Source organism: Vipera ursinii (genome assembly GCF_947247035.1).
Source record: "Vipera ursinii genome assembly, chromosome: 2".
NCBI classification, from domain to species: Eukaryota; Metazoa; Chordata; class Lepidosauria; order Squamata; family Viperidae; genus Vipera; species Vipera ursinii.
In genome coordinates this window covers 237,539,752-237,562,088 of record NC_139513.1, presented here as the reverse complement: position 1 = coordinate 237,562,088, position 22,337 = coordinate 237,539,752, and the positions used below count along the sequence as shown (strand labels likewise).

At 38.1% G+C, this 22,337-nt stretch overlaps 1 protein-coding gene across 1 annotated transcript in view; it reads left to right on the top strand.

Moving 5' to 3' along the window:
* ROR2 (receptor tyrosine kinase like orphan receptor 2) overlaps positions 1-22,337 on the top strand; it is a 54,390-nt gene that overhangs the window by 8,721 nt on the left and 23,332 nt on the right. The window contains exons 3-5 of the mRNA XM_083354647.1: positions 7,901-8,188; positions 9,521-9,551; positions 19,544-19,671. Of these exons, the coding sequence (XP_083210773.1) occupies positions 7,901-8,188; positions 9,521-9,551; positions 19,544-19,671 (447 nt within the window). The remainder of the gene's footprint in view (positions 1-7,900; positions 8,189-9,520; positions 9,552-19,543; positions 19,672-22,337) is intronic.

The following is a 22,337-nucleotide window of genomic DNA, read 5'->3' as shown; positions in this document are numbered from 1 at the left end:
TTTCCTTATCTGTTCTTTGCCTTTCCCATTTTTTGTGCAAAGGGAGAAGCAGTTATCTCTGTTGTAGAAAGTAAAACAATATCCCCCCACCCCCCACCCCCGGCATGTCAGGTGACTTCAAGGGCTGTGTGTTTTGGGATGAGCAGGTGGGTTGTTGGCATTGCCAGCAAGAAAAGAAGCAAATCCTGGAAATTGGGGGAAAACATTTTTGGCATCCAGGATAACTCATTGATTAGGATAATGTTGGCTCTGAAGAACATTAGCTATAACTTGGTTGAACATTGTTATAAAGCATGCCTTTTAGTTTTAAAGATGTTTCTAACTTAGTTTGTTTCATCCAATCTAGTATTTTATAAAGAGACCTCATAAACATGAAGTAGCACTTTTCTTAATAAAAAGCCATCAGAGTTTGCTGCTCTTCCTGGCAGTTAGTGGCAATTGACTACCGGTAATAATTTATCATGACTGTTCTAGAACAATAGCAACTTCAATTACATTACGTTGTGTCTTTCAAGAAAAGTATCTCTTACTCTGTTCAGTCACTCAGATCAGATATTCCAGTGTAAATATGGCACTGGAATTTTCCATGTCACTAATTAAGAAATATTTTATAAGTTGATAATCTTTTTACAGATCAGCTACTATTGAAATCCCTGGGAATATTTATGTTTTTGGCAGTGAGTCATACTTAAATGTTCTAGTGTTTGGGTTATTTTATATGAAGGAATAAAATAACTTCAAAACAGAGCTATGAATTATACTAGAACATCTACAGTAGTATCTGCATACTCATTTTCTATTATCTGGAATTTGAAATGTTTGAAATTTTTGTTCCTACACTATCTCTGACATGTATTAGCATTGTTCTAGCATCTCAGATCTGAACTCAGCCCTTCTCTTTATAAGCTATTTTGAGCAGATACTACAATTTGGAATGTTGTTCTGTGGAAATTATGCTTGGCTATATGCCAGCCAACTTGCTCTTTTATAATAACATAATATGCACTGACCCAGTTTAAAATCAACCTGCCAAGAATCTGAACACTTTAGAGTAATGTGTAATGTATCTAAAATATTGAAGCACATAATTTGAGGTTATTATTATTCATACAGCTCAATATTTATTTAGAAATTCTAGTAAAGATCTCTTGTTATTCATGTAGCTCAATATTTATTTAGAAATTCTGGTAAAGATCTCTTGTTTTGGAATACGTTATCTTTTGTTGTCCAACTTGTTTGCTTCCAATGCACAACGGTTAATTCAATGCATTCCATGTATTGAATCTGAGAGTTAGATTAGATTCACATTTGGGCACCTGCTGCAATTTATACTCCTTCGTGAGTGTTATAGTCTGCTTTCTCTTGGGTACCTCTTTAAATAGGTAAACAAACAATAAATACAAGAACAGTATGTCAAATTTGTAACAGGAACAACAACAAAAAAAGAGGAAAAAACCTGAAACTAAATGCAGCAGACTGTGAAATTAAGTTTTGTCGTGGAGGAATCATTGTGTCTGAGTGTGAATATATACATCAGCATACCTACCCAGATAGAAAGGGAAATGATGTAATAGAGCTAAGTGAATGTGGTCTGATCTTGCCTAATGGAATTGACCAAACATTCAGAGAAGTGAAAGTGTAATTATGAATTGAAGGACTAAAATGTGTAGTTAGTTCTTGCTTAATGATCACAATTGGGGTCAGCAACTCCATTGCTAAGTGACACAGTTGTTAGGCAAAGCATTGTATGTCTGTACTGGGCTTATCATTCACACTGTGGTTGTTAAATGAATCACCCACGGTTGTTTTAAGTGAGATATAACAGGACTTACAATTTTACTGCCGACTTCACCATTGACTGTGCCTGTTAGAAGCTGGTTGCAAAGCATGCAGATGGCAATCATTTGTGCAATGCTATTATGGTCATATTTTTTGCAATTCCACAAAGGTTATGAGCAAGTTCTCTCAGAGTCCATCATAGTTGGGTGGCATATTGTATTTGGCATGGAAAGCTACAAGTTGTTTAGACTTGCTTAAAATTAATAGGCATTGTGTATTTGGGACACACCCTTTTCTTCAGGAGTTAATATAAGTAGTGTCAAAACAATATGAGAATGTCTGGAATTTCAACAAGTACTTCACCAATCAACCTGGTTCCCCCCCCCAACTATGTCAGAATTGTAATTAGTAGTATTCTGGATGGAATTTTGGGAATCGAAGCCCTGACTCACTTTGAAAGCACCAGAATCGGAAAACCTGCATTATAGAATTCATCTTTTAAATGACATGTCAGTATGTGATAGATAGTTATTTCTGTAGATTCTGCCTTGTCTTCTTTTTCACCTGCAGGTATAAAAGTGACTTTACACAACTCAAAACATATGACAGTTCTTTTGTTTCATCCACTGTTGGGATAGTGCTGGATATAAAGTCACCTGTTGGCATAACAACTGCCATGTGCCTGTTCAGCATGCATACACATTGTATTTGCCATATTACTTCCTTTCAAGGCAAGCAATAATATGTAAATAGTAGAATAAGAAAAGCATTAAATAAAAATCAGGAAAGGAAAATAACCAAATTTTTTTACATCAAACATCATTCATTTAGAAAGTTCCCAATCTAGTTATACTGGCTTAGTTTTGGCAGCTTGATCAATATGCCACAAGTGTAACCAAAGCCCATTTGTATTCTGGTCATTTGTGCAAGCTAGGATCACTCATCTAGAGACAGCCTTGGTGGAGCAGTGGGCTAGTGCCTCCTTAAGTAACACCAGCTGCCTGCAATTAGTGCAGGTTCGAGTCCCACCAGGCTCAAGGTTGACTCAGCCTTCCATCCTTCCGAGGTAGGTAAAATGAGGACCCAGATTGTTGGGGGCAATAAGCTGACTTTGTAATAATGCTGCTTGGGGGGCCCCCCGAAAGCCCTAATAAGCAGGCATATACATAGAATGAAGGCTATTGCTAAGCACATTGGTTTGTGCTTAAATTGTAAGCCGCCCTGAGTCTTCGGAAAAGGGCGGGATATAAATGGGATTAAAATAAAAAAAATAAAAAATAAAATAAATTAATATTGCCTGCACCCCACTAATTCAGGCATATGCAGTAGACTGACATATAATCATGATTCTGCTGTAGAGAAAGAAAAAAGACTAAGTTTGATACAGAGAAATTAATTATTGATTATATATACATGTATATTAAAGAATAATCAGATGTGGATTATACTAATAAAGAAAACTAATGTTTTTGGTCAAAAGGTTTATGAAGCCAATTGAAGTATTGAATTAAAGTTAACCCTTTTCCAAAAATTGCCTAACTAGTTCGGCATACTCCAACAAAAGGCATCCCTTTTTCATGCTACATAAGAAGGGATTTCAAAATACATTTAGGTATGGAAATGGAGAATGAGATTGTCTGTCCTTAAAGAAATAATGAATCTAATATCTTTGGACTTTGAAATGCTTGTAGAATAGCTCTTTGGATTTCAGCCAATGAAAAAGTTCATAGTCAAACTGAGAACTGATATATCATAACTATACTTGATGGTCACTTCTGACCAAAATTTAATTTTCCAGAGACATATAAGTTATGTTTAATAATATTTTGTGTTATTTCAATTCAAATATTAAATATAACATCAGTGTATTATTTTTCTGTATATATTTAAATAATAAAATTATCTTGTCTGTTATTTCATATTCTGAATTACTTTTTTACAGAAATTGTTATATATTTTGTATTATAATGGTACAAAATAAGAAATTCTGTAATAGCAAGGCCAGTCTCGATTTGTTAGCATCATGCCTGAGATAATCCAAAATTTTGGCAAAATTTAACTAAATCTGTCCCTCCACTATTTAAGGAGTTGCTTTTTAGATAATATGATACACTGCAAATCTCATCTAATCCAATTGTTTGTCAATACAAACTTGCATTTAGATCTGAAGCTTTTAGTATGTATTAGTATACCTATTATGCTATTTTGGTTTACATACATTTTGTAAAAACATAATTGAAACTAATTGTAGTGATCTTAACTAATCCTGAAGAAAGCTAAACAGTACTGGGTTTAGTTAATATTTGGAGGAGAGACTAAAATTTTCAGAAGTGCTTTGCTCTTGCCTTTTTCCAAGGGCTAAGAGAAAGTGACTGGCCCAAGATCACTCACCAGGCTTCATGCCTAAAACTTACAGCAGACATGTCAAAGGCCCGGGGGCCAGATCTGGCCCGCAAAGTGGTTCCATGTGGCCCGCAAAGCCATGCTGGAAACAGTGAGGGAACGCCCCCCACTGCCTTGGCCCTGGCCCAGAGACCCTCCTTCTGCCAGAGACCCTCAGATCTGTCCCACTCCTGCCCAGGCCCCCATAGGCACCCTTCATGCGAACGATGTAGAGCTGGCCATGCCCACCCAGTAGGCCATACGCACTCTAGCCACGCCCACCCAGTAGGCCACGCCCACCCTGGCCATACCCACCCAGCCCCCTGAGGGCAACCACAATGCTGATGCGGCCCTCAATGAAATTGAGTTTGACACCCCTGACTTACAGTCTCCCAATTTCTAGCCTGGGGCCTTAGCCACTACGCCAAACAGACTGTCCCAGGAAACTCTTAACTTACCCTAAGTTTATCTCAAAAGTATCACTGTAGTTATACATGTAATACACATCAACTATTACTTAGCATCAATTATTACTCTAATTATTCATTTAAACATGCAACATTTTAAAATATTTCTTGGTATGTTATATATTAATGTTTTGTCTCTTTGGTTTTTCAAAAGTGAATAAACATCAAGAGAGCCCCTGGAACATCAGTTTCTTTGGGATGAGTTAAATGTGATATTAATTTGATGATTGTAATTAATCTAATTCAGCATGGATAAACAACTGCTACAGAAAGGCCAGAGCAGAATCAGAATAATTTCCTTCCTGGGGCTAATTTTTTTTTTCATACAATGTGTGTTTAGTTTTGCTCTTTGTAGTGTGTATTTACTATATATGTAGCAATATTTAAAAACTCTTTTTAATTAATTTCATGAACATACATAATCAGATTGTTCCACTTCTCATCTTTTTGGCTAGAGTCAGGTTTGTATGCATTGCTTCTCATCAGCCGATACTTTTAACATGTAACAGAATGGTGTGAATAAAGAAAATATATTTATTTATAATTTATATTTGTGTTATACTCCACAATGATAAAGTTCAATGGAAAATATTTGATTTAGTGGAAGGAACAGGGAGACAGGAAGGGAGGGAGGGAGGAAGGAAGGAAGGAAGGAAGGAAGGAAGGAAGGAAGGAAGGAAGGAAGGAAGGAAGGAAGGAAGGAAATTTTCTAATGCTCCCTGCCAGCTTCCCACAAGGAAACTCAGTGGGGAAGCCAGAAGGATGATAGATGTTGCTCCTACTCCCACTGATTTTTTGTCCATCCTTGATAATTCTGTTTCTCTGTTTCAGTAAGGAAATATTTCTCAAATGATGATCCAGCAGGTCAGAGGTTTTCTAGTTTTTCATAACATTCTCATCATTCTTATAATGACTTAAATCAGAGCTGGATATTAATTACAAAGTAGAGTATAAACCAAACTTTCAAGAAAATTATATCAATAATCCTCAAATCTACCTCTGTCTGGAGGGAGATTTTATAAAAATGTCAAGGGCATTGTTACATACAGGTGAAACTCGAAAAATTAGAATATTGTGCAAAAGTTCATTTATTTCAGTAATGCAACTTAAAAGGGGAAACTAATATATGAGATAGACTCATTACATGCAAAGCAAGATAGTTCAAGCCGTGATTTGTCATAATTGTGATGATTATGGCATACAGCTCATGAATACCCCAAATCCACAATCTCAGAAAATTAGAATTATTACATGCAATCAATAAAACAAGGAGTGTACATAGAACAATATCAGACCTCTGAAAAGTATAAGCATGCATATGTACTCAGTACTTGGTTTGGGCCCCTTTTGCAGCAATTACTGCCTCAATGCGGCGTGGCATGAAAGCTATCAGCCTGTGGCACTGCTGAGGTGTTATGGAAGACCAGGATGCTTCAATAGCGGCCTTCAGCTCTTCTGCATTGTTCGGTCTCATGTCTCTCATCGTTCTCTTGGCAATGCCCCATAGATTCTCTATGGGGTTCAGGTCAGGCGAGTTTGCTGGCCAATCAAGCACAGAAATCCCACGGTCATTGAATCAGGTTTTGGTGCTTTTGGCAGTGTGGGCAGGTGCCAAGTCCTGCTGGAAAATGAAGTCAGCATCCCCATAAAGCTCATCTGTGGAAGGAAGCATGAAGTGCTCCAAAATCTCCTGGTAGACGGCTGCATTGACCCTGGACTTAATGAAGCACAGTGGATCAACACCAGCAGATGACATGGCTCCCCAAATCAACACAGACTGTGGAAACTTCACACTGGACTTCAAGCATCTTGCAGTGTGTGCCTCTCCATTCTTCCTCCAGACTCTGGGTCCTTGGTTTCCAAATGAGATGCAAAATTTGCTCTCATCAGAAAAGAGGACTTTGGATCACTGAGCAACAGACTAGGTCTGTTTTTCTTTAGCCCAGGTAAGACGCTTCTGACGTTGTTTGTTGTTCAGGAGTGGCTTGACAAGACAAATACGACATTTGAAGCCCATGTCCAGGATCCTTCTGTCTGTGGTGGCTCTTGATGCAGTGACTCCAGCCTCAGTCCACTCCTTGTGAAAGTCCCCAACACTATTGAATGGCCTTTTTCTGACAATCCTCTCCTGGTGCTTGTGCACATAACTTTCTATTAATGTGCTTTGATACAGCACTTTGGGAACATCCAACTTCTTTTGCAATTACCTTTTGAGGCTTTCCCTCCTTATGGAGGGTGTCAATGATGGTTTTCTGCACAACTGTCAGGTCAGCAGTTTTCCCCATGATTGTGATTCCTACTGAACCAGACTGAGAGACCATTTAAAGGCTCAGGAACCCTTTGCAGGTGTTATGGCTTAATTAGCTGATTAGAGTGGGACACTTTGAGCCTAGAATATTGCACCTTTTCATAATATTCTAATTTTCTGAGATTGTGGATTTGGGGTTTTCATGAGCTGTATGCCATAATCATCACAATTATGACAAATCACGGCTTGAACTATCTTGCTTTGCATGTAATGAGTATCTCATATTAGTTTCCCCTTTTAAGTTGCTTTACTGAAATAAATGAACTTTTGCACGATATTCTAATTTTTCAAGTTTCACCTGTACATTGAAACATTGACTAAATGTTAACTTTTGCTGTCAAGGTCTTATACATTTTATTCTGATAAGTCAATTTTCTTCTCGGAAACAGCAAATAGAAAAAATGAAAAATAATGGGATTTTCCTTTCAGATTATGTTGGATTTTCAGACAAAGGATTATTTATGTAAAATTATAACTGAACATAATAAATTCTCACAAAGAGTACAACTGGGTTATACCTCATTTTATTTTAAAGGATCATTCTGCCTTAATCATCTTGCAAGTTATACGTTTCATAGGGTTTTTATATTATTGTGATTTGATACTTTGGTATCAGCTGTGCTGGAGGATGAATTTTTCTCCTACATAAAAAGACTTTGCCCTTGTGGGGACAGGAATATTGAATCACAGGCTCATGTTTTATTTCAGTATAGTTTTATCAATATCCACAATGAGCTAATATTTCTTTTTAATTCATTTCCTGAACAGACATAATATTTTTGCATCTTTTTTTCCAGCTGAAAAAGATGCTAAAATAATCCTTACTGTGTTCAATTTGTAACTGTAGATGGTAGAATTTATGCTTGGCTAATGGTAAAGTAGACTAAGTGCAGTCACATAAATAGTTATCTGCTTATCTCAGCTCAATTTTTAACGCTTCTGCTTTCTGTTTAATTTCTTTTAGGTTATTTTTTGACCTTTTTGGAACCGGTAAACAATATTACCGTTGTCCAGGGCCAGACAGCAATTCTGCATTGCAAAGTAGCAGGAAATCCATCACCCAACGTTAGGTGGTTAAAAAATGATGCACCAGTGGTTCAAGAGCCAAGGAGAATCATTATAAGAAAAACAGACTATGGCTCACGATTACGAATTCAAGATCTTGACACAACCGATACTGGTTATTATCAGTGTGTAGCCACAAATGGGTTGAAGACAATAACAGCAACAGGAGTTCTTTTTGTAAGGCTAGGTGAGTAGCTTTATTTCAAAATGTGGGTTTTATAACGAGCTTTGTTGCTTTATAGACTTAGTTTTCACAATCACAAAATGAAAAAATATTGTTTTTTTCTTATTTCCTTACACTTTATAACTTGTGACATGAAAAAAAATCAATAAAGTCCTTGCCTGGGGCTTTCTTCTCATTATGTCTGTGCTGAATTTGATAACCATAAATTACTAATAAAGGAAAGTATATACAGATGGAATGGTTAGCAAATGTGTAAAGTGTACAGAACTGCAGAAATGTGAAAAATGATTTTAGTCTAAGATACAGACAAATAAATTGTCTTTTGTTACTTCATTTTTCATAGAATTGTTTGAAATCATTGTTTTTGTGCTCAGACCAATAAGTACCAGTTCCTATCTAGAACTTACAACTTTGATCCTGTGATGTAAAAGTTGCATACCTTGAAAAAAACTAAGTAATTCACTCTTGGACATACAGTAATTCTGTAGCCTATGGACCATATGCAGCCACAATGCTGTTTTGTTGCACTTAGTGATGGGCTTAATCTCTGCATCCAAAAAGTGCTGGGTTCAATTCTTTACATCTAAAATAATCAGAAATACCTCATTTTGAGTTTGTCAGTCAGATAACTGCTGATTAGCTGCTGTCCCACAGAATAGAGATGGATTATAGCAATTTGTCTCTTCTGGGAAAGTCCATAGATAGGTTTCCTTGTCGAAGGGGTTGTGCCTCTTTCTGGACAAAGCAACATGCATGAAGTCTGTCATTAATTAGTTCCCTTCTGTGTCTTTTAAATGGGTTGTCCCTTTACTGTTTTCTATGCTTCAGAGAATTCTTCAAAGATTCGATGTGCATGTATAGAGATTAGATTGGGGAAAGAGAGGACTCTGTTTTGCTAGAGATTTTTATTTAACTGATATACATTGTTTCTAGTTCTACGAGTCTAGGAATAATTTTCACAGTTTAAAAAACATTTTGCTACTAGTTTGATAGATATTGGACCGTGCCGATTGGGAGATGATGGAATAGCTGTCCAAACATTTTTATGAGAGGTGCCCTTATAAATTGTGTAATTTTATCCAAAATTCTCTGCATTCATTATATAGATCTCATATTACAAAACAAGATCACATTCAAACTGAATTTTCTTATTGAAATAAATAAAATAAAAAATCTTACTGGTTAGTATAAATTGGAAAGTTGAAAAAAAATATCAAAGATGACAGTAGCAAACTAATTCCATACTTTTGTCAAAGCCTTCATAGTTATGTTCAGGTAGTTAGTAGTAGTAGTATGTTTGTTTGTTTGTTTATTCATTCATTTATTCATTCACAGGTCCAACACACAGTCCAAATCATAATTTTCAGTAAGTATTGCTTAAGATTTATTTATTTATTTATTTATTATTCAGCCCATTTATTTGTGAATTTGTAAGTTTGTTCATTGTAACTGAAAGATTTTTTGGGGAAAAAACGTTGAATGTTAGAAGTAGTAATATTTTCTTATTCCCATATGAAGAGAGGCTATTTTGGAAGAGCAGTTCAATATACCATGGGGATAGCATTTTGTGTGGTCATCATCCAAACCAGATTTACCAAAGAATGACCTTCATTCACTGTAGTTTTAATTTTCACCAGATTTAGTGTACAATAACTCTGAAAGTCAAGAACTGGAATGATTGTTGTAACATAAATAAATTACATTCCAAGGTCTTAATTTTGTTGTTTCTCTAAGTTTTATGATGTGTTGGTTATAATTGTATCTGAATTTTATACTGGCTGGAAATGAATATGAATGTACTGTACATTTATGCTATTTATATAATTTATTTATAGTCTTACTTAGAAGCAAAACTATGCATGTTTGGAAAATGAAGAAGTGATATTTGGTGATGTAAACATGCTATTGACAAAATAGTTTTAGGATATGTTGAATATTGAAATAGTGGAATGAGACCAACAATTGTCTGGAGGCACTCACAGGCATTCGTACATAGTCCTCTAAGAGTGCAGGTCACTGCATTCAGATATCATATCTTGCTTTATAATATCATAGCAGGAATAGGACTTGAACACCTGTGTGCTTTTTCAGCAGAGCTATTAAGTAGTTTAGATTTCACTGATTTACTGCAGTTGAGTTCCAACCCTAAATTACAACTAATCCTAACAAGACAGTTTCATTAATTCATCATAGTTAAGATTAAGCAGTTTGTCAAGTTCATAAAGAACAAATTGTGATGAATCTTAACTGTAACAAAAGCTTCTTTTCCAGAGAAGAGCTAGTAACAAAAAATGTTACGAATAGAACTCAGCTCATGAAATGGCCCTGCTGCCAGATAAGGATAAAACACGTGTCACGTTTAAGCTTTCTTACTCTCTTTTTGCACACATACTAAGGAGGAAGGCTATGGGAGACTTCCTCAAACTGAGAATCCTCCCAGAAGATGGATTTCAATTCCCAGAATGATCAACAATGGCCATATTGGCTGAGGAATTTTAAGAATTGAAGTTCACACTTCTGCACATGAGAAGATTATCCAGATTGGAAAAATATGTGCTAGGGACAAAGAAAACCATGTATTAAATAGGGTGGGAGAGAAACTTCCCTTGTAAGTCCCTTGAATGAAGGAATTCCAGATTCCCTTTCCAATTTCAGAAACCAAGATGCTCAATTTTGAGTAATATTATGCTAATAATCAAAGTATTTCAGCTACACAAATTGCTCCAAATAATTTTGGGAATGTTTTGACCTGCCAGGCAGGAGCAGTGGAGATATACCTTGATATGTGAAAGACATTTTATAACAGAATTGTTATAAATATTCTCGAATGCATGTCAAAGAGGAAGTATGTATTTCCAGTTTATTAAATCTTCCCAAAAATAAAAGAGCAGAAAAGAGACTTTAAGGAGTTGAGTGTTGTCGGGGAACAAGAGAGGCTAAACTGGAAACTCCATTTTTTCCAATTCATAAATGAGATTATATTACTCCAGCAAGAGCAACTACTTGTAGAAGTGAGCATTCAGTTGACACGAGAAATTAGCCTAGTATCTCAAATAATCCTGGTGGCCAAGCAGAAAGCAAGCAGGTACAAGAAAAATTGCCTTTCCACAGATGCTATTATCATGCCTTGGAAAAATAGTTTAAGATTATCTCAGCTAACTATACTCAGCACATAAGAAACCGTGTGAAAATATATGTGCGATAGTAGTAAGAATAGCAGTTAATTATTTCAGCTGCTACAAAGGCTTTCTGTCCAAGTTGTGCTATTCTTTATGATCCAAAATTTTTGCACAGCCTGTCCCAAATGCCCTGTTATATAATATCAATTACATTATGAAGCCAAAATAAATGCAAAGTTGATTAATAATGTAATTATTTTTGTAAGAAATCAAAATCAACAACTGTATTTCCCATCATTCATGCTCTCCTCATGAATTTCCACAATAGACTGGTTGTATGTCTTCAGCAAATTCAGTGATCAGAAGCAACTCCCCCCCCCCATAATGGAATAATATTATCATGTCTGTTAAGCTAAAAGCAGCTTCTTGGGTTTTTTTGTTTTTAACAATTTGCTATTTCCTAACAACAGGAAAAGTACAAAAAGTAGTGCACATGCTATGGATTCTTCATAGAAGATCTAAAATATATTGCATTACGTTGCTGGTTCCAAAACCTAATGGTTCTAATTAACAGTCTTACTACTCTGAAAAAAAAAATTAAGGCATTTTCTTGTACTGTAGCAAAAGCAACATTCCAGAGATGGGAGGTAGAGTAGGAAGAATAAAGAGTTAGCCCAAAACTGAATACCATGCTAGAGGAGATGAGTAACATGTGCATTGTTTGGATATTCTTCAAGTTATGGCAGTGCAGATTCATAGTACTATATGTGTGCCACAGTGTGGGTAAAAGTATGTGAAGAAATATTGTAGTGTGTGTTGTATCCAACTGTAGTGTGCAGACTCCAGCAGGCAGTTTTTCAGATGGCCCAACTGAGTTAATGACTTTCACGGGAACAAAGTGTTTATTATAAAATATTGTCACAGTCCACAAAATTGTTAAATCAGCAGGGATCAAAATTGGAGTTTCATTACAACATAGAGCTTTCAAGCACTTCTATGCTTCGTCCGTGCAAATTTTCATTGAAATATAATCTGAGAATAGCTATTGAAAGATTGCTCAAGATTGAAAAATTAGGTTTTCAAAGACTTGCTGTTTTTAAATAGGCAGTTAATAATGTATCACAAAACAGAAATACCCATTCTCCGCCATCCAGTCAGAGCTGAAGAAGCTTCTTGGATGAGAAGTGAAACGTCTTCAAAGAAAAACAAGAAAGTCTAGTTGCCTCTTGGACAAGCACCACTGAGACACAAAAGAGAAAGTTTCTGAAAAATTGAAGAGGTCCTTGTCTGTTTCACAATCCTATTATAGATCAGTCTTTCTCAGCCTTGGCAATTTTAAAATGTTTGGACCTCAACTCCCAGAATTCCCCAACTAGCTGTACCAAAATCCATACATCTTAAAAGTTGCCAAAATTGAAAAAAATACTGTTGTAGGGCAGTTCCTTGCAGTAGTACTTTGATCCACAATCTGTGCAAGAAAAATGAGAAAAATGCTCACAACTGATTAATTGAAATCAGGGAATACATTTAGATACTTGTTCACTAATGTAAACTATGATTTAATTTAATTTAATTTAATTTAATAATATTTCTATACCGCCCTTCTCCCGAAGGACTCAGGGCGGTGAACAGGGCAAGAATAAAAATACAAAATTACAAAAATTAAAAAAGGATTAAATATATGCCCACTAAAAACAATTAATACAATATTAAAACCCCAATAAAACCACAATAAAAAAACCCCACCAATCCCCCATCAGGCCAGGCCAGCTTGTTCGAATAAGAATGTTTTTAGATCGCGGCGAAAGGAGCGAAGATGGGACGCCATCCGGAGCTCAACCGGTAACTGATTCCATAGCTCCGGGGCGCCCACAGAGAAGGATCTCCCCCTGGGGGCCACCAATCGACATTCTCTGATCGGTGGCACCCTGAGGAGGCCCTCTCTGTGGGAACGCACAGGGCGAAGGGAAGTTGAAGCCGGCAGCAGGTGTTCCCTAAGGTACTCTGGACCCCTGCCATGATGTGGTGATGGTTCAGTCAATCAACTTCTATTGCACCCTATCTTTGTCCAATTTTTATTCAATTATACAGAAATTATACAAGCATTGCCTACGGTTTCTGTCCTTCATAAGTATTCTTACTTACATCTTAACTATTGGTAATAATTTTATGTTTTAAGACAGCAGTCCCTAACCTCTTTGGCACCAGGGACCGGTTTCTGGAAGACAATTTTTCCATGGACCAGGGGGAGGGGGGATGGTTTTGGTTTCACTCGCTTTCCCACTGCTCATCTCCGGCTGTGACGCCCAGTTCCTAACAGGCCACGGACCAGTATTGGTCTCATGGCCTGGGTGTTGGGGACCCCGCCTTAAGACACTTTTGTTTGTTCAACAAATTAGTTATATGAACAACGATTTGTATTTTTTTAGCCTTCAACTATCATAATGATTCATTCCTAACAATGAGCCTGGAATAATAAAAATTGAAACTAAATCCTGATTAAGCCTTCTACACCTGTTGGAAGAGAACATGAGCCTAAGGCGTTATTTAGGCTCACAGAAGCTGATCCACACAGGACTAAATCAAGGGTTAGTTGTGTATTGCCTTGCTTGCACATAAGGCTGTTTGCCCTGCTTGTTCTTTCTGAAATTAATTCATCTTACAAATTCTGTTCTGCAGGTACACTTGTAAACTGAGATTGGAGAGGTTCAGAGAGAAAATGTATAGCTTTCTGTAAGTTTACTGCTGCTTAAATCTATCCCTCCCCCCAAGAAAGAAAGAAAGAGAAAGAAAGAAAGAAAGAAAGAAAGAAAGAAAGAAAGAAAGAAAAAGAAAGAAAGAAGAAAGAGAAAGAAAGAAAGAAAGAAAAAGAAAGAAAGAAAGAAAGAAAGAAAGAAAGAAAGAAAGAAAGAAAGAAAGAAAGAAAGAGAAAAGGCTTGTTTATGATGGGGAGCAAGTAGTAACAGCAGGAAGCATTTTTTTTACAGACAATATAGAAGTGAAGGAGACTAGGAAGAGCTAAGCTAATAATGTTTCTCAATAGAAAGTTTGCAAGCCTATTGACTCTTGAAAGACTGACCAGAGATTAAGAACAAAAACAGCTTTATTTGCATATAGTGGTGTATGGATGTTTGTGTGTGTGTGTGTGTGTGTGTGTGTGTGTGTGTGTACATGTACAGGTAGTCCTCGAGTTAAGAACCATTCATTCAGTGACTATTGAAAGTTACAACGGCACTGAAAAAAATAACTTATGACTTTTCACACTTACAACTGTTGCATAGTTGCATGATCAAAATCCAGATGCTTCGCACTTGGCATGTATTTGTGACAATTACGTTGTCCTAGGGTGATGTGATCACTTTTGTGATCTTTTGACAAACAACGTTAATGGGGAAGCCAACTTTATTTCATAACCACATTACTAACTTAACAACTGCGTGATTCATTTAGTAACTGCAGCAAGAAAGGTTGTAAAATGGAGCGAAACCCACTTAACAACTATCTTGCTTAGCAACAGGACTTTTGGGCTCAACAGTGGTTGTAAGTCATGGATTATCTGTGTACATGTATGCATGTATCGCTTTGCTTTGCTTTGTTTTATTTGGCTGCCCATTTCACATACATGACCCGTGGCAGCTAGCAATTAAACAAAATAAAAGCGGGATAAAAACAAAGAATAACTGCCAAGGGCATTCATTATCCCACATTCAAATTAGCCATAAAATTGCTCCTCCCTCCACTGCCAGGGCCCCAGCTAGATGGCGAAGCCAGATTTTGTATGCCTTCGAAAAGGCCAGCAGGATCAAGGCAAGCCTAATCTCAGGAGGATGATATTCCAGAGGGCCAACACAATACAGAAAAGGGGGAAAGGCCATTTTCCTGGTTCCCATTAGATGGAGCTTTGTCCTGGGATCATGCCTCTCCTGTCAGATCTAACAAGATGGTTAGCTATCACCTGGGAGAGACTCTCCCCTAAGTCAGGGATCCCCAACTGTGGACCAGTACCGGGCTGCGGCATGCCAGCAACCGGTCCGCACAAACAAGCAGAACCTCATCTGCAGGATGCAGGCAGCACACAAAACTGTGCCCCTTCCAGTCCGTGGAAAAACCTCTCTCCACAGAACCGGTCCCTGGTGCCCAAAAGATTGGGGACCTCTGCCCTAAATAATCTGACCCCCAAGCCATGAAGGGTTTAAAGGGAATCACCAGTCATGTCTGAAATGATATAGGGACTCCTGCATGAGCAGGGGGCTGAACTGGATGACCTCCAAGGTCCCTTCCAGCTCTATTATGATTCAAAGATTCAAACCAGAAACATACTGGTAACATGCATTTCTGCACACCCTTATAAAATATTTGTTGTTGTTAGTTGCAAAGTCGTGTCTGACCCATCGCGACCCCATGGACAATGTTCCTCCAGGCCTTCCTGTCCTCTACCATCTTCTGGAGTCCATTTAGGCTCACGCCTACTGCTTCAGTGACTCCATCCAGCCACCTCATTCTCTGTCGTCCCCTTCTTCTCTTGCCCTCAACCTTTCCCAGCATTAGGCTCTTCTCCAGTGAGTCCTTCCTTCTCATTAGGTGGCCAAAGTATTTGAGTTTCAACTTCAGGATCTGGCCTTCTAAAGAGCAGTCAGGGTTGATCTCCTCTAGGAGTGACCGGTTTGATCGCCTTGCAGTCCAAGGGACTTGCAGGAGTGTTCTCCAGCACCATAGTTCAAAGGCCTCAATTCTTTGACACTCAGCCTTTCTTATGGTCCAGCTTTCACAGCCATACATTGCAACTGGGAAAACCATGGCCTTGACTATACGCACTTTTGTTGGCAGGGTGATGTCTCTGCTTTTTAGTGTGCTGCCTAGATTTGCCATGGCTTTCCTCCCCAGAAGCAAGCATCTTTTAATTTCTTGGCTGCAGTCCGCATCTGTGGTGATTCTGTAGCCCAGGAAAATAAAATCAGTCACTACCTCCATTTCTTCTCCATCTATTTGCCAGGAATTGAGAGGACCGGATGCCATGATCTTCATTTTCTTAATGTTAAGTTTCAAGCCAACTTTTGCACTTTCCTTCTTTACCCGCATCAAGAGGCTTTATAAAATATATTTATCTATAATTATCAGAGTAGAATTATCTCAGAATATAAATTTATACTTCAGTCCCAGCATCCTCCAATATGTCTTGTAAATTTTATTGTTGAAAACACAGCTTGCTTATGAGCTAAAAAACAACTTGATGCCAAAGGTGTCACATACTTAGAAAACATGCCCAGTAATAAAATTGAATAAGGTAAGTTATAATCTATATCATTTTAGGGTAAGTGTAATAGTTGTTTTCTACACTGATAATGGTATGTAAACAAGCAGATGCAAAATTCTGCATTGCACAAGCATAGGAAAGCTGTTAGAAAATCAGAAAATCTATTCTGATGTACATGGATTTCTAAATAGAAAATTGTTCAGGTGCTGCATGTAATTGTTCATGTAACTCCTGTTCATTCCTCTTAAAAAAAAAACCTTGCTAAAGAGGGCTCTGTGAGAATTATGCTCGGGGGGAAAAAAGATGTGGTTTTTTTTTAAAATTCCATTTATATCCCGCCCTTCTCCGAAGACTCAGGGCGGCTTACAAGCTTAGCAGTAGCCTTCATTCTATGTATATGCCTGCTTATTAGGGCTTTCACACACACACCCCCAAGCGGCATTATTACAAAGTCAGCTTAATTGCCCCCAACAATCTGGGTCCTCATTTTACCTACCTCGGAAGGATGGAAGGCTGAGTCAACCTTGAGCCTGGTGGGATGCGAACCTGCACTAATTGCAGGCAGCTGGTGTTACTTAAGGAGGCATTAGCCCACTGCTAATAACCAAATAGGGTAATAATAATTAGGATAAGGAAAATCTTTATTCCCACAAAAGGTTTCTTAGTAACTTGCACATCTTAAAAATATATTACTGTTATCAACATACAAGACATCTGAATACATAGAATTGCCTAGTAATTTCTTGGTGACAAGAACAAATTTGATACTTAAATTTAAACAGAAATCATTTTAACAAACTGTTTTTTGAAGAAGCTGTAATCAATTTAAACCCACTTTTATAGAACATTTTACTAGAACATGGGGTGTTGCAGTTACATTTTGCATTAGAGGTTCTCTGAGCAGGAATTTCAATTATCTTATCAACAACTGCCACCTAGCACTAAGTATGAGAAACTCAAAGCAAGCTGTTAGGGTCTGGAGCATGTGAGAAAAAGAAGCATCTGTTTCTATGGCTTTAAACTGCAGAGGGGCATTAATAGGGGGAGACATGTTGACAATGAGCCATCAACTGCTTAAAGCATCTCCATTCTAATGTGCAATAAAGATTCTTATCTAACAATGCCTTGTTGAGTGTCTGGGTAACTTCAGCTGAGTTCAGGCAGGAATATCCTGAGAGCAAGAAGCAACTGACTCATTCAGCTTATTAGACTATTAACTTTTTAAAATCTTTTAGACAAATTGTTTTATCCTAACAGTTTGAAAAAGGTAGGTCCTCAACTGCTATCACCTAGCATGGTACAATCAGGTACAACGTCCAAAATTGTTATTAGTACAACATTTACTATTAACAGGGAGAACAGATGGGATTCTTTCTTGGAACAAAATAGCATCCAGATCTAGCTCCCATCCACCTCCCCCATAAATCTTTCACAGGCTACTTTTGACTTCAAATGCTTTGGAGTGTAGCAGTGGTGAGACCAAAGGCAAAAATACCATCCAATTTTAATGGATAAAGGTAAAAAAAGTAAAAGTTTACTCTGCCAGTCTTATCAGTTCTAGGGGTTGGTGCTCATTACCAGTTCTCAGCTGAAGAGCCAGCAATGTCCCACGACTCCTATGTGGTCATGTGGCGAGCATGACTATGCCGAAGGTGCACGGAATGCTAATACCGTGTGACAAAGTGAGCTCTTGTTATTCGCCCCAGCTCCTGCCAGCCTAGCCATTTGAAAGTCTGTAAATGCAATTATTTATTTTATTTATTTTATTTTATTAAATTTATATACTGCCCTTTCCCGAAGGACTCAGGGCGGTTTACAGGGCATTTAAAACAACCAATACAAAAGTTAAAAACAAATTTAAAAAGATTAAATCATCCCTAGAATTAAAAACCCCAGTTAAAAATTCTCAGCCTGGACCGGAAAGCTCGAAGAGCCAGGTTTTCAGGTCCCGGCGAAATGTGCGGAGGTCAGGGGCAGTCCTAAGCTCCATGGGCAGCTGGTTCCAGAGGGCAGGCGCACCCACAGAGAAGGCCCTTCCCGTGGGTGTTATCCGCCGACAATCTTTTATCGGCGGCACCCTGAGAAGACCCTCCCTGTGGGAGCGCACTGGACGAAGGGAGCTTGATGCCGGCAGCAGGTGTTCCCTCAGATATCCCGGACCCAAGCCATTCCAATTAGATAGGTGCCACCTCAGTGAGAAGGTAACTTAATGGATACCCTAGATGAAATGTTAACTCCCTAGGTATGAGGGCCACTTGTCTTTCCAGTTCTTAATATTTGGCTGTACAAGACATTGAGAAAAATGGTTTTTAATCAGTGCTGTTCTGGAGCAACTCGATTTAAGTTGGCTGTGTTAAATTCATTTTGGAAAATTGGACAGAGTTCACCCAAGATAGGAAGGAACTCAACCTATGACTTAGGTTCTGTAACGGAAAAAGAATTTGGCATTAGTGCAACTTAAAGAGAGTGGAGGAGAAGGAAGTTAAGCACTGATTTCATTCCATTTACCTAATCCCTAGTTCAGAATTATGCCCTATTTTAATTACATCTTGACAAGATCTGTTTTGCTGTCCATTGTAAGAATTGAGGAAATGCAGGACAAAGTAGGAGAAGAGAAACAACTGCTTGCCTAATTGCCTAGCTTGACATTTGATACCAGCAGTGTATTATGGGTGTAACGTGACACATACTACTATCTTTTAAATAAAATAATCTGTCACATTGCATTAGCTTAGCATTTACAGGATAATGCTTATTTTCACTTTGCAGATGTCTTTCCCATCCACCCCTTCAATTAAAATGTTCCTTGGTGCCTATTTTATTTCCAAAACAATGTCAAGTTAAACTGAAATGAAAATTGATGTCAGAGAGAATTAATAATGTCAGTTTTACCACCGATTTCCTTTAAAAAACATACTTTAAAGTCAGTAGGGACATAGAAACATCTGTAGACATAGTTATAAGCTTCCAATTTGTCTCTTGCAGGGAAGATTACCATGAAGATGGGTTTTGCCAGCCTTACAGGGGAATTGCCTGTGCGCGAATCATTGGAAACAGGACTATTTATGTGGACTCCCTTCAAATGCAAGGGGAAATTGAAAACCGAATTACTGGTAAGTCAGTCTACATTGTTTCATGTCAGAGAATATTGTATTTCATGCAGCAACCTAAATCCAATTTTAACACCATCATAAATGGAAATCAAGCCAGGCAACTTTTGGAGGAAATTGAGGCAATGTTGCTTTCCTATTATGCAGGGTTTTTTTCTAGTAGGCACCAATTTGATATTTATTGGAAAGGTTTTTGAGGTTTAGGGTTGTACTTTCATTAAAAAAAGTAAAAAGAACCCTTTTTTATAAAATAAATTGTGTTTCATTTAATAACGGTTGCATGAGTTATCATAGGACATTCTTCAAAAAGATTGAAGAAATGGACAATGCATCTACTTTATCTTTTACCGTGTCTGAGAAAAAGAGAAAGAAAAATGTGTTTCCAAGCACTAGAAGATCTAGGAATGATCTATTGCCTATATCAGGGGTGTCAAACTCAGTTTCATTGAGGGCCGCATCAGCATTGCGGTTGCCCTCAGGGGGCCGGGTGGGTATGGCCAGGGTGGGCGTGGCCAGCTCTACATCATTCGCATCAAGGGTGCCTATGGGGACCTGGGCAGGAGTGGGACAGATCTGAGGGTCTGTCAGAAGGAGGGTCTCTGCGCCAGGACCAAGGCAGTGGGGGCCGTTCCCTCACTGTTTCCAGGATGGTTTTGTGGGCCACATGAAACCACTTCGCGGGCCTCATCTGGCCCCCGGGCCTTGTGTTTGACATGTCTGGCCTATATGAACCCTATGATGTTATGATTTAAAATTTCACAGAGAAGAGCTTTTTCTTATCTTGTTAGTTGCTACTCTCATGCATAAGGAGTGCAAATGACACCCTTAATATTAACAAATGCATAAATGTTAATTTATGCAAATTAACAAATTAACTCTCTTTTTTTGTTCATAGTCTGATTGCTATGTTCAGAGTTGTGAATTTTAAGCAAAGGAATTTGATGCTTGATATTTGCTTACCATATTTCCCCAAATATAAGACTGTGTCTTATATTAATTTTTGCTCCAAAAGACGCATTAGGGCTTACTTTCCAGTTAGGTCTTATTTTCGGGGAAATACGGTAATAAATGTGTCCGTGTGGCTGACAATCTTAAATGGGGCTTATTGGGGGGGGGCTTATATGATGAGCATACTGAAAAATCATGGTAGGGCTTATTTTTCAATTAGGTCTTATTTTCGTGGAAACACGCTAGTTAGATGCTATCTTTTGTTGACCACTTAATGGAATATAATCATTTCCTGTTTAGAGCTTGTAGCATGAATTCGCAACGTGCAATATGTGGTTTACATTTCAGGTGTTGTGGTGTTCATATTATACCAAAATCCTTTCTATATGAATGTATTAACATCTATATTCTTGGAAAGGGGATTATGTTGAGCAGAATAAATGAGCGTGATGTTGTATAATGCACATTTCCTGCCAGCAGTTCTCTATACATTTATTCTCTATATTGTTGTCACTCCCGATACTCCCACGTAACACCTCTGCTCCGCGAGCTGCATTGGCTTCCGGTTGCCCTCCGGGTGAGATTCAAGGTGCTGGGTCCGGGATATGGCTTGGGTCCGGGATATCTGAGGGAGCACCTGCTGCCGGCATCAAGCTCCCTTAATCCTGTGCGCTCCCACAGGGAGGGTCTTCTCAGGGTACCGCCAGTAAAAGATTGCCAGCGGACAATACCCAGGGGGAGGGCCTTCTCTGTGGGTGTGCCCGCCCTTTGGAACCAGCTGCCTGTAGAGCTTAGGACTGCCCCTGACCTCCGCTCATTCCGCCGGGACCTGAAGACCTGGCTCTTTGAGCTTTCTGGCCTGGACTGAGAGTATTAATTGGGGTTTTAATTGGATTTTAATTGGTATTTTTATATTCAAGGTTAATGTAATCATTTTAATTGTTTTTAATTTTTGTAATTGTTGTATTGTTTTCTTTTAAAAAACCTTGTGAACCGCCCTGAGTCCTACGGGAGAAGGGCGGTATATAAGTCTAATAAACTAAACTAAACTAAATTAATATGTGTCCTTTATGTGCACCTTTTTGTTATCTAAGTATTAAGTAATGAAATCCGCCCCCCAAAGTAAAAGTATAAATAGAGTTGTGGGTAGTTACCCAAAGGCTGCTATTTTGTGATAAATCTTGAGGCTTTGTAAGTAACTGCAGATGTTCATAAAAGTCAGTGAATGCCAGAGCTCCAAGTATCAGAAATACTACACTGTGATCCATAAACATGTGCTGATAATTTTGTTAGTTTTTACGATGCCACAACTTAATTATTTCTACCAGGATAAAAGTTTGCTTTTTACATTTTTAAATTATAATTAACTTATAGTTATATTGTGAGCTTCCTTTTCTAGTAATAGATGAAAGAGTACTGTATTACAGGCCCCAAAGAAGAAAATAAAAAGAGGGGAAAAATAGATTTTATCTCTACCTGAAAGTTGCAGTAATTCTGTGAGAGAGGTCCTTATTCCTTTCAGCCCAGAAGACCAGGATATCCTAAACCTTTATTTTTGCATAATGTTACTATGTGGTTTAAAGGAGGGGTCCCCAACCCCCGGTCCGTGGACCAGTACCAGGCCATGGCATGCCAGCAACCAGTCTGCACAAACAAGCAAAGCCCCATTCGTGGGATGCAGGCAACATCTGCATCAGTGGAAAAACCTCTCTCCATGGAAC